The 11,618-nt window shown below is 70.4% G+C and overlaps 1 protein-coding gene across 1 annotated transcript; it reads left to right on the top strand.

Moving 5' to 3' along the window:
* Positions 1-2,699: 2,699 nt before the first annotated feature.
* On the top strand, positions 2,700-11,429 carry LOC123731818 (glutenin, high molecular weight subunit DX5-like; the record flags this gene model as incomplete). Its single annotated transcript, XM_045711243.1, has 3 exons — positions 2,700-3,180; positions 8,437-9,817; positions 11,336-11,429. Coding segments are annotated over 3 exons (1,956 nt in total), but the record flags the coding sequence as incomplete, so codon positions are not given.
* Positions 11,430-11,618: the final 189 nt, after the last annotated feature.

Raw genomic sequence — 11,618 nt, 5'->3', positions numbered from 1 at the left:
GGCAGGTGGCGGGTGGTGGGCAGGCCAGGCAGGTGGGCAGGCAGGCAGGTGGGCAGGCGTGGTGGCAGGCAGCCAGGCAGGCAGGTGGCGGTGGCAGGCAGTGGTGGGCGCAGTAGGCAGGCAGGTAAGGCAGCAGTGGCAGGCAGGCAGGCGGGCAGGCAGCCAGGCCAGTGGCAGGCAGGCAGGCCAGGCAGGCAGGCAGGGCAACTGGTGGCAGGCAGCCAGGCAGGCAGCCGCACCCAGTGGGGCGCAGCTGCAGGCAGGCAGCCAAGGCAGCAGTGGCCAGGCAACTGGCAGCCGGCAGGCAGCAGGCCAGCGGCAGCTGAAAACGCAGGGCAGAATAAAAAGACCCCGGCAGGCAGGCACCATAACGCAGGCACGCAGGCAGGCAGGCAGCGGCGGCGCAGGCAGGCAGGCACAAGAGATGAGTGGCAGGCGAGTGCAAGGGGGGCAAAAATGGTGGCAAGGTGGCGGGGGCAGGCAGCTGGAGCCGCAGGTGGCAGGGGGGCAGGCCGGCGACGTGCAGGCAGGCAGCCAGGGCAGCCGCGGGGGGCAGGCAAGGCTGGCGCCGCGCACCAGTGCAGGCAAAGTGGCAACGTAGAACGGCAGGCAGGTGCAAAACAGGCACCGGCAGTGGTAGCGCAGCAGGCAGGTCGGCGTGGCAGCCAGTGCACTGGCAGGCAGTGGCTACAACTGGCAGCAGGCAGGCAGGCAGCCAGGCACCGGTGCAGGCAGGCAGCGGCGCGGCAGGCAGGGGCGGGCAGAGGAGGGGCACGCAGGCAGGCAGAAGCACGGGGGGCAGCGCCGGCACCCAGCAGCACGAACAGGCGGTGACTGCAGGCAGCAGCAGGGCAGCTGCAGGCAGTGGCATAGGCACCGCAGGCACCAGGCAGATGCAGGCAGGCAGGTGGCAGCTGGCCAGGTGCAGCGGCAGGCGCAGGCAGGCGGCAGCCAGGCGGCAGGCCGGCAGGTGCAGGCAGTGGCAGGCAGCCAGGCAGTAACGCAGGCGCAGGCCCAGGCACGCAGTGCAGCGGCAGCCAGCAGTGCAAGCAGGCAGGCGGGCAGGCATAGGCACCGCAGCCAGGCAGGCAGCCAGGCAACTGCAGGCAACGGTGCAGTGGCAGGCAGCCAGGTGGCAGCTGCAGGCAGTGGTGCCAGTGCCAGGCAACTGGCAGGCAGGCCGGCAGCCAGGCACTGCAGGCAGTGGCAGGCAGGTGGCAGGTGGGCGTGGTGGCCAGGTGGCAGGCAGGCAGGCCAGGCAGTGCAGGCAGTGTGGCAGGCAGGGCCAGGTGGTGGCGGTGGGCAGGTGGCAGGCAGGCAGTGGCAGGCCAGGCAGGCAGGCAGTGGTAACTGCAGGCAGGCAGCCTCAGCGCCAGGCAGCAGCAGCGGTGCAGCTGCAGGGTGGGGCAGTAGGCACCGGGCGCAGCAGCGGCAGTGGCAGGCAACGGCAGCAGCAGGCAGCCAGGCAGCGCAGGCAGGCAGCCAGGGGCAGCTGCAGGCAGGCAGGCAGCCCGCAGCAGGCGGCAGCCAGGCACCGCAGTCTGGCAGGTGGCAGGCAGGCAGGCAGTAGGCAGTGCAGGCAGCGGCAGGCAGCAGCAGGCGCAGCCCACGCAGGCAAGGCGGGCAGTGGCGCCAGGCAGGCAGGCGCCAGTGCAGGAGGCAGTTGGCAAGGCAGCAGGCAGGCTGGTGCACAGCAGGCAGGCAGGAGGAGAAAAAAAAAAAAAGCAGCACACCAGAAAAAAAAAAAAAAGCACCGCAGGCAGGCAGCGGCAGCACCAGGCAGCAGAGCAGGCGGCATAGTATTCGCAGCAGGCAACGGCGCCGGGCAGCCAGGCAAAGGCGCGGCGCCGGCACACAGCCGCAGCGCAGGGGCAGCCAGGCAGGCGGGGGCGGCCCCGGCAGGCAGGCAGGCAGGCAGCCAGGCAGCAGAAGGCGGGCAGGCCGCGGCAGCCGGGAGGGTGGCAGGCAGCAGGCAGTGCAGGCAGGCAGGCGCACCCAGCAGGCGGCGGCACCAGGGCGCCAGCGGCAGCGCAGCGGCACCCAGGCAGCGGGCGGCCAGAAACTGCGGTGGCAGGTGGGCCAGGTCAAGCAGGAGGTGGCAGGCGGTAACAGGCAGGCAGCGGCAGGCAGGCGGGGAGGGAAGGCAGGTGGGGCAGGCTGGCAGCGCACGCAGCCAGGCAAGCGCAGGAACGCTTGCGGGCAGGAGTAGCAGCAGGCAGGCTGGCAAAGGCCACAGCGATGCAACGCGTAACGCAGCGCGGCAGCGCGCAGGCAGCGCAGCAGCGGCAGCCAGGCAGCGGCGTAGGCAGCAGGCAGTCCAGGCAGGCAGGCAGCGGCAGTGCAGGCAGCACCCGCGCGCGGGCGGGGCCGGCGCCCGCAGCCAGCGGCAGCAGCACGCGCAGCGGGCAGGCAGCCGCGGCGGCGCGCAGAGGGCAGGCGGTGGCAGCAGCCAGTCACTGCAGGGACCACGGCAGGCAGGCAGGCAGGCAGGCACCCAGGCAGGCAGGTTGCGCGGCAGCCAGGCAGACGCAGGCAGGCAGCTGCAGGCACCAGGCGGCAAAGCTGCAGCAACCGCAGGCAGGCCGTAGGCAGCGGCAGCCCAGAACCCAGCAGGCGGCAGGCAGGCATCGGGCGGCGGCAAGCCGCGGGCGGGCAGCCAGGCAGCGCAACGGCAAAGGAGGCGGCACCAGCAGCAAAGGGCAGGGCGCAGGCAGGCGCAGCAGCGCGCGGCGGCGCGACAGCCAGGCACCCCGGCCGCGGCAGGCAGTGCAGGCAGGCGGCGGGCAGCCAGGCACCCCAACGGGGCGGCCAGGCAGGGCAAAAGGCAGCCAGGCAGGCAGAGGCGCGCAGCCCTGTGGCAGCCGAGCTCGGCACCGGAGGCGGCAGGCGGCAGCCAGCACCGCAGGCACCGCAGTGAGCCGGCACCGAGGCGGCGTCGGGGCGGGAGGCAGCCAGTGCACGAAGCGGCAGGCGCCCGCGGCAGTGAACGGCGGTGCAGCAGGCACCCGAAAAACAGGCACGGCGGCACCCAGCGGCACCCGCAGCGCGCAGCGGCAGGCGCAGGCGGCCGGCGGCAGCAGCGACCGCCGCGCGCGGAGGCAGGCAGGCGGAGCAGGCGCCGCAGGCAGTGCAGCCGGCAGCCAGGCGCGCGCGCGGCACCAGGCGGGGCGCGGCAGGCAGGCAGGCAGGCAGCCAGGCAGCAGGCAGCAGGCAGGCAGCAGGCGGCAGGGCAGCCAGGCAGTGTGCGGGCGGGCAGTGCAGGCAGCGCGCCTGGCACAGGCACGCAAGCCGCCGGCGCAGGCAGGCAGGCAGGGCAGGCAGGCAGGCAGCAGGGAGCACAGCAGCAGAGGCGGGCAGGCAGGCAGCGGCAGGCAACAGGAAGGCAGGCAGAGGCAGGGGAGGCAGGCAGGCAGGCAGCAGAGCAGGCGGCAGGCAGCGGCAGGGCAGAGGCAGGAGGCAGGAGGCAGGCAGAGGCAGGGCAGGGGCAGGCAGCACAGGCAGGGGGCAGCGGCAGCAAAGGTGGCAGGCAGGCAGCACAGGCAGGCGGCGGCGGCAGGCAGGCAGGCAGGCAGCAGGCAGAGCGGCAGGCAGCAGCAGGCAGCCAGTGCAGGCAGGCTGCAGCAGTCAGTCAGCTGCGGCGCGGCTCCAGAGGCAGGCAGGCAGGCGGCAAGCGGCAGCAGGCGCAGGCAGGCAGCGCAGGCAGGGGCAGGCAGGCAGGCAGCAGCAGGCAGGCAGGAGCCAGGGGCAGGCAGGCAGGCAGCAGGCAGTGCAGGCAGGCAGGCAGGCAGGCAGCAGGCAGGCAGGCAGGCAGCAGGCAGGCAGGCAGTGGCAGGCAGGCAGGCAGGCAGCAGGCAGGCAGGCAAGCAGGCAGGGGCAGGTAGCAGGCAGGCAGGCAGGGCAGGCAGGGCAGCAGGCAGGCAGGAGGCAGGCACCGCAGGCAGGCAGGCGCAGGCACGCAGGCAGAGGCAGGAGGCAGGCAGGCGGCAGGCAGGCGGGCAGGGCAGTGGCAGGCAGGAGCAGGCAGGCAGGCAGCAGGCAGCAGGCAGCAGGTCCAGGCAGGCAGGGCAGGCGGCAGAGGCGGAGGCAGGGCAGGCAGGCAGGCAGGCAGGCAGGCAGGCAGGCAGGCAGCAGCAGGCAGGCAGGCAGGCAGGCAGGCAGGGCAGGCAGGCAGGCAGGCAGGGCAGGCCGGCAGGAGGCAGGCAGCAGGGGCAGCAGGTAGGCAGGCAGGCAGGCAGGCAGGCAGCAGCAGGCAGGCAGGCAGGCAGGCAGGCAGGCAGGCAGGCGGGCAGGCAGGCAGGTGGCAGGCAGGCAGGCAGGCAGGCAGGCAGGCAGGGCAGGCAGGCAGGCAGGCAAGGCAGGCAGGCAGGCAGGCGGGGCAGGCAGGCAGGCAGGCAGGGGCAGGCAGGCAGCAGGTGCAGGACAGGCAGGCAGGCAGGCAGGTGCAGGCAGGCAGGCGGCGGCAGGCAGGCAGTGCAGGCAGCAGGGGCAGGCAGCAGGCAGGCAGGCAAGGGCAGGCAGGCAGGCAGTCAGGCAGCCAGGCAAGACAGGCAGGGGCAGGCGGGGCAGGCGGGCAGCAGCAGGCAGGCAGGCAGGCGGGCAGGCAGCAGGCGGCAGGCAGGCAGCAGGCAGAGCGGCAGCAGGCAGACCGGCAGGCAGGCAGAGCGGCAGGCAGGGGCAGCAGGCAGCCAGGCAGGCAGGGCAGGCAGGCAGGCAGCAGGCAGGCAGGCGGCAGGCAGGCAGGCGGGCAGGCAGGCAGCAGGCAGGCAGGCAGGCAGGCAGCGAGGCAGCAGGCAGGAGGCAGGCGCAAAGGCAGAGGCGGCAGGCAAGGAGGAGGGGCAGCAGGCGGCAGGGCAGGCAGGTCAGGCGGCAGGCAACAGGCAGGCAGGCAGGCAGGCGGCAGGCAGGCAGCAGGGCAGGCAGGCAGGCAGGCAGGGCAGCAGGCACAGGCAGGCAGGCAGGCAGGCAGGCAGGTGCAGGAACAGGCAGCAGGCAGGCAGGCGGCAGGCAGGCAGCCAGGCAGGCTGCAGGCAGGCAGCAGGCGGGGCAGGGCAGGCAGGGGCAGGCAGCCAGGCAGGCAGGGCAGGCAGGCGGCAGGGCAGGCAGGGGCAGGCGGGCAGGCGGGCGGGCAGGAGCAGGGCGCAGGGCAGAGGAGGCAGGCAGGCAGGCAGGCAGGAGCAGGCAGGCAGGCAGCAGGCAGGCAGGCAGGCAGCCAGGAACAGGGCAGGCAGCAGGAAGGGCAGGCAGGCAGGGCAGGCAGGCGGCAGACACGGGCGGGGCAGGCAGGCAGGCAGGCACGGGCAGGCAGGCAGCAGAGGCAGGCAGGCAGGCAGGCAGCGCAGGCAGGGCAGGCAGGCAGGCCAACAGCATTTGTCGCAGGCGGGCAGTCGGGCTCCAGCTGCAAGTCACTGTCAACAGCAGGCAGGTCCAGTCGGCTAGGCAGGCAGGCAGCAGGCGCAGGTGGGCAGGCAGCAGGGGCAGCAGGCAGGCAGGGTGCCAGGGCAGCCAGGCAGGCAGCAGGCAGGCAGCCAGGCAGGAGCAGGCGGCAGGCAGGCAGGGCAGCAGGCAGGCGAGCAGGCAGGGGGCAGGCAGGAGGCAGGCAGGGCAGCGGGCAGGGCAGGCAGGCAGGTAGCAGGCAGGCAGGCAGGGCAGGCAGGTTAACCAAGGCAGCAGCAGGCAGGCTGGGGCAGCCAGGCAGCCAGGGCACGACTGGAGGCAGCCAGGCAGCAGCAGGCAGGCACGGCAGCAAGACAGAGCAGGGCAGCAGGCAGGCAGGTGGCCAGGCAGGCAGGGCAGCAGGGCAGGCAGCGGCGGAGGCAAGGCAGGCAGAGGCAGCAGGCAGGCAAGAGGCAGCAGACGGAGGCAGGCAAGGCAGGCCGGCAGGCAGGCAGGCAGGCACAGCAGGCAGGGCAGGCAGCAGGGCAGAGCGCAGGCAGGCAGTGGTCAAGGCAGGCAGGCAGGCAGGCAGTAGGCAGCAGGCAGCAGGCAGCAGCAGGCAGGCAGACAGGCAGGCGCGGCAGCCAGGCAGGCAGCAGGGGCAGGCAGGCAGCCAGGCAGGCAGGCAGCAGGCAGCAGGCAGCGGCAGGCAGACGCAGGCAGGCAGGCAGGCAGGCAGCAAAGGGCAGGCGGCAGCAGACGGCAGGCCGGCAGCGGCAGGGGCAGGCAGGCAGGCAGGCGGCAGGCAGCAGCAGGCAAGCGGCAGCAGGCAGGCAGGCAGGCAGAGGGCAGGCAAGGCAGGCAGGCAGGCAGCAGGCAGGCAGGCAACGCAGAGCAGGGGCAGCGGCAGGCAGGGGCAGCAGAACAGCAGGGCAGGCAGTGCGGGTGGCAGGCAGCCAGGCAGACAGGGTACAGGCAGCAGGCAGGCAGCGAGCAGACAGGGCAAGGCAGACAGGCAGAGCGGAGGAGCAGGCAGGCAGCGCAGGCAGGCAGCAGGCACAGGGCAGGCAGGCAGCAGAGGCAGCAGGCAGGCAGGACAGGTGGCCGGAGGCAGGCAGGCAAGGCAGGCAGGCAGGAGGGCAGGCAGGCAGGCAGGCAGCGAGGGCAGCAAGGGCAGGCAGGCAGGCAGCAAAAGGCAGGGCAACGCCAGAGGCAGGCAGTGGCAGAGAGCGGAGGCAGGCAGGGCAGGCAGCGCAGGGCAGGCAGGCAGGCAAGGCAGGCGAGCACAGGGGAAGCAGAGGAGGCAAGCAGGCAGGGCAGCAGGGGCAGGCAGGCAGGCACGCAGGGCGACAGGGCAAGGCAGGCAGCGCAGCCGGGCACCTGCGGCAACACCGCAGGCGGCAGGACAGGCAGGCGGCAGGCAGGCAGGCAGGACCCTGGAACCAGGCAGGCAGGGAAGTAGGCGGCAGGGCAGGCAGGCAGGCAGGCAGCAGCACACGCGCAGGCAGCAGGCAGGGCAGGCAGCAGGGGCAGGCAGGCAGGCATAGCAGCAGGCGGGCAGGCAGGGCAGGCAGGCAGGCAGGGAGGCAGGCGCAGGGGAGGAGGCGAGCAGGCAGGCAAGGCAGCAGCGGGCAGGCAGCAGCAGGACAGGCAGGCAGGACAGCAGGCAGGCAGACAGCCGGCGAGGCAGGCAGGCAGCGGGCAGGCAGGCAGGCAGGCAGGCAGCAGGGACACGGGCAGGCAGGAGGCAGGCAGGCAGGAGGCAGGCAGGCAGACGGGCAGGAGGCAGGCAGGCAGGCAGGCAGGCAGGCAGCAGGCACGGCAGCAGGCAGGCAGGCAGGCAGGCAGCAGGCAGACAGGCAGGCAGGCGGCAGGAGGCAGGGGCAGCGCACAGCAGGCAGCAGCAGCAGGCAGGCAGGCAACAGACGGCACAGGACAGGCAGGCACGGCACAGGCAGGCAGCAAACGGCAGGCAGGCAGGCAGCGGACAGCAGCAGCAGGCGGCAGACGCAGCAGGCAGGCAGCGCAGCAGGCAGCAGACAGGCAGGCAGCAGGGCAGGGCAGGCAGGGGAGCAGCAGGCACGCTGCAGCAGGCCCAGGCAGGCAGGAGAACAGGCAGGCAGGCAAGGCAGCGGGCAGGCAGGCAGGCGCGGCAGGCAGGCAGGCAGGCAGGCAGCAGAGAGCAGGCAGGCAGGCAGGCAGGAGGCAGGCAGCCCAGGAGGCAGGAGGCAGGAGCAGGCAGGCAGGCAGGCAGGGGCGGGCGGGACGCAGGCGGCAGGCAGGCAGGCAGGCAGGCAGGGCAGGCAGGCAGGCACCAGAAGAGGCAGCAGGCACCAAGGCACGCAGCAGTAAAGAAGGCAGCAGGCAAGGTGGCGGGCAGGCAGGCCAAGGCAGGCAGGCGCAGTAGGAACAGGCAGCCAGGCACAAGAAACCCGGCAGGCAACGCAGTGCACCAGGCAGGTCAGCAGCAACAAACCGAGGCAGGCAGGCAAGAACAGCCAGGCACGCAGCTCCCGAAACAGGCAGGGCAGCAAAAGGAACAACAGCAGGCAGGCAGGAGAACGGACGGAGGAGGCAGCAGGCAGGCAGGCAAAGAACCCCGAGGCAGCACCCAGCCAAGGCAGCGCAGGCAGCCAAGGGCACAGAAGCGGCAAGGCAGGCAGGCGCGCAGGCCAGGCAGCCAGGCGGCAAGGAGATAATACACAACGAACACGCAGCCAGGCACAGCAGCAATGCAGGCAGGCAAGGCAGGCAGGCAGACGTGAGCCAGATATGCAGGCAGGGCAGAGCCAGCAAGGCAAACCCGGAGCCAGGCCGCAGGCGGAAAGGGCAGGCAGAGAGGGAACAGACAGGCAGGGCAGGGGAACAGCAGTGTACCCAAGGCACACGCAGAGAGACGCAGGCCTAGGGCAAGGCAGCCAGGCAGTCAAAGGGCACGCAGGGGTGCGCAGCAGCCCGGCAGCCAGCAGGAACAGGCAAGCCAGGCAGCGAGCCAGGCAGGGAGGCAGCCAGCAACCAGAAAGGCAAGGCAGAGCAGGCAGCCAGGCCGGCACGTGAACGCAGGACAGCACCGCAGGAGCAGTAATGGGAGCAGCTGGCACCAGGCAGGCAGAAGCCAGGCACGCAGCACTTGGGCCGGCAGCGGCCGGCAGGCAGGCAGGAACCGAAAACGCGGGCAGCACGAAACAGGCAGGACAGACAGCGAAACAGCCAGAGCAGGACCCAGGAACACGCAGCCAGCAGGAACCCAAATGCTAGACCAGGCAGGCAACAGGCCGGGACAAGGCTGCAGCCAGGCAATGCACGCAGGCAGACCTGCAGGAAGGCAGCCAGGCAAGTGGAAACCAGGCAGGCCCAGAAACAGGCGGGCAGGCGCCAGGCAGGCAGGCCAGGCCAGCGCCGGCAGGGCAGGAAGCCAACCGGGCAGGCGGCCAGGAAAGCAAGGCAGGCGAGCGTCTAGAAAGCAGGTAGAGCAGCAGAGAAACACCTGCGACGCAGCAGGCAGGCGAATGGCCGGCAGGACAGAGGAGGCGGTAATGCAGGCAGCGGGCGACCGAGGCACGCGGCAAGGCAAGGCAGGCAGGCGGGCAGGCGAGCAGGCAGGCCGGAAAGCCAGGCGGTGCAGCGGAGACCAGGCAGCAGGCAGTGCAGCCCGGCAGGCAGACCGGAGGCAGGCAGGCAGCCAGAGACCGGCAGGCAGGCAGGCTCGCAGGGTCAGCAGGCACCGCAGGCAGGCAGCCAGGCAGGCATTGGGCAGGAACAGCAGGCAGCCAGGCACGACAGGCGAGGCAGCAGCTAGGCAGGAAACCAAGAGCAGCCAGGAGCCAGAGGCAGAAATGAACCAGGCGGCAGGCAGGAGAGGCAGGAAAGTGACTGAGGCAGCCAGGCGGCAGAGCAGGCATGCAGCAGGTCAGGCGGCAAGTCAGCAGGAAACACCAGGCAGCCGCAGGCACGGCAGGCAGCATGGCACCCGTCCAGGCAGGCAGAGCGGCAAGTGGCCAGGCACCCCCGGGCAGCCCGAAGGCGCGCACGCGAACGGCCAAGGCAGAGCAGGCAGGCAGCAACACAGGAACACAGGCAGGAAACAGGCAGGCTCCCGAGATAGGTGGCAGGCAGGCACCAGGGGCAGCATGGAACCAGCAGAGCGGAGATGCCGACCAGGTATAAGTAACAGGCCAAGACAAACAGGCAGGCAGGCATCAGTGGAGGGGCCCATGCAGGCAGGCATTGGCCAGCGCAGAGGCTCAAGGGTCCAGGCAGGCGAGGCCCAGAACCAGGCAAAGAACAGGCGCGGCAAGGCAGACAGGCAGCTCGTCCTGAAGGCAGAGGCGGCAAGCCAGCTGAACCGTCCGAAGGCCGGCAGGAGGCAGGTGGCAGTGCACCATGTGGGGGCAGAACCCGAGGCAGGCACTCATGGACAGGCAGAGGCAGGGCAGGCAGGCAGGCATCCAGGCAGGCAGCAGACCCAGAGGCCAGGCAGGCAGGCAGGTCCGAAGCCGAGCGGCAAGGCAGGCAGGTCCAGTGAAACCAGGCCAGGCAGAGACGGACCAAGGCAGGCAGAAGCCAGACTACGAGAGCAGGCAGGCAGAGAACCAGGCAGTCACGCACCGGAAACCAGGCCGGCACAAACCAGGCAGGCAGCCTCAAGAAACCCAAGGGCAGGTAAGCAGGAAACCAGGCAGCTGGCAAGGCAGCAGACCAGAACCAAGGCAGGCGAGGCCAGAACCGAAGGGGCAGGCGGTAAGGCAGGCAGGCAGAAACCAGGCGAAGGGCAGAGACGCAAGGGGTCCAGTAGTCCAGCCAGCCGGGCCAAGGCAGAGGCCGGCAGGAGGCAGAGGCCGACGCGAACCCAGGTTCAAGGCAGGCAGCAGAAACCCTCACCCGAAGGGCAGGCACTTGGCAAGTGAAACCAGGCAGGCAGGTTGCGAAGGCAGCAGGCGGCAAGGCAGGCAGGCAGCATCAGGCAGGCAGGCAGGGCAAACAAACATGAATCACTGGCAGCAGGCAGGCAGTGCAAACAATAAACCCAGGCAGGCAGGCAGGCAGTGAACCATGCAGGCAGGAGCAATATGAACTGAGGAGGTAGGCAGAGGACAAGGAAACCAGATGGACAGAGTATGAACCAAGTAGTGGCACGCAGGCAGGTAGAACACAGTCAGAGTGCTATGGCAGGACCCAGGCAGGAAGGACAACAGAAGGGTCCAGAGGTAGGGGACAAGGAACCAGAAGGACCAGGAGGCAGATGTGACCAGAGGCAGATGGACCAGTAGGTATGAACCGCGCAGGCCAGTCAAGATGGACCAGAGGCAGAGACAGAGATTTTAGGTCCAGGCAGGACAGGCAGGCGGCACGAAGACCAGAGGCAGAGGACAGGAAAAAAGAAGGCCAAGGCAGATGCACCAGGAACCCGGAGATGACAGAGGCGGCAGAACCCGGCCAGAGGCCAGAGGGCAGCAGCAGGCCAGGGGCAGGACAGAGGTGAAGGTCCAGAAAGTGAGATGGAACAGGATGCACGGCGAAAACCGAGGAGGGACCAGATTATGGTGGCAGGACCAGAGGTAGGCAGGACCAGAGGCACGAACCACCAGGCAGATGGACAGAAGGTGGCGACAGAGGCAGGGGCAGAGGCGAGACAGGACAGATGGAACCACAGGAAACCCGAGAAGGCAGAGTAGAACCAGGGCCAGAGGAACCAGCTCAGGCAGACACGTCCAAGGCAGAGGCAACTAGAAGGCAGAGATGCATGGACCAGAGGCAGGGGCAGAGGTGGCAGAGGACAGAGGTAGATGGACCAAGAAAGAACCAGAGCAGATATGGACAGAGTACAACCAGGACAGAGTAGCAGGACACCTCAGGTGGCAGTGGACAGGTGCAGAGGTAGAAACCAGGCAGAAAGAAAACAGGCAGAGGTCCCAGAGCCACACGCCAGGTGTGACAGGCCGGCACCAGCCCTCCAATATAGCAGCAACAGGAACCAGGCGCAGGCAGGTGCAGGCAGCAGCAGGCAGGCAGGTGGCAGGCAGGCAGTGTGCAGGCAGACGGGCAGTGCGCCATGAAACCGCAGCCGGTGCAGTGGTGGCAAGGCAGGCAGGTGCAGGCAGGCAGGTGGTGTGCAGTGACCAGGTGGCGGGCACAGGTGGTGCAGGCAGGCAGGTGGCATGTCCCAGAACCAGGCAGGCAGGCAGGCATCCAGAACCAGGTGAGGCAGGCAGGCACATGAACCATGGCAGGCAGGCAGGCAGGCA

Source organism: Salmo salar, unplaced genomic scaffold, assembly GCF_905237065.1.
Source record: "Salmo salar unplaced genomic scaffold, Ssal_v3.1, whole genome shotgun sequence".
Lineage (NCBI taxonomy): Eukaryota > Metazoa > Chordata > Actinopteri > Salmoniformes > Salmonidae > Salmo > Salmo salar.
Note: the sequence above shows the minus strand (reverse complement) of the source record. Positions and strands in the feature narration are given on the sequence as shown.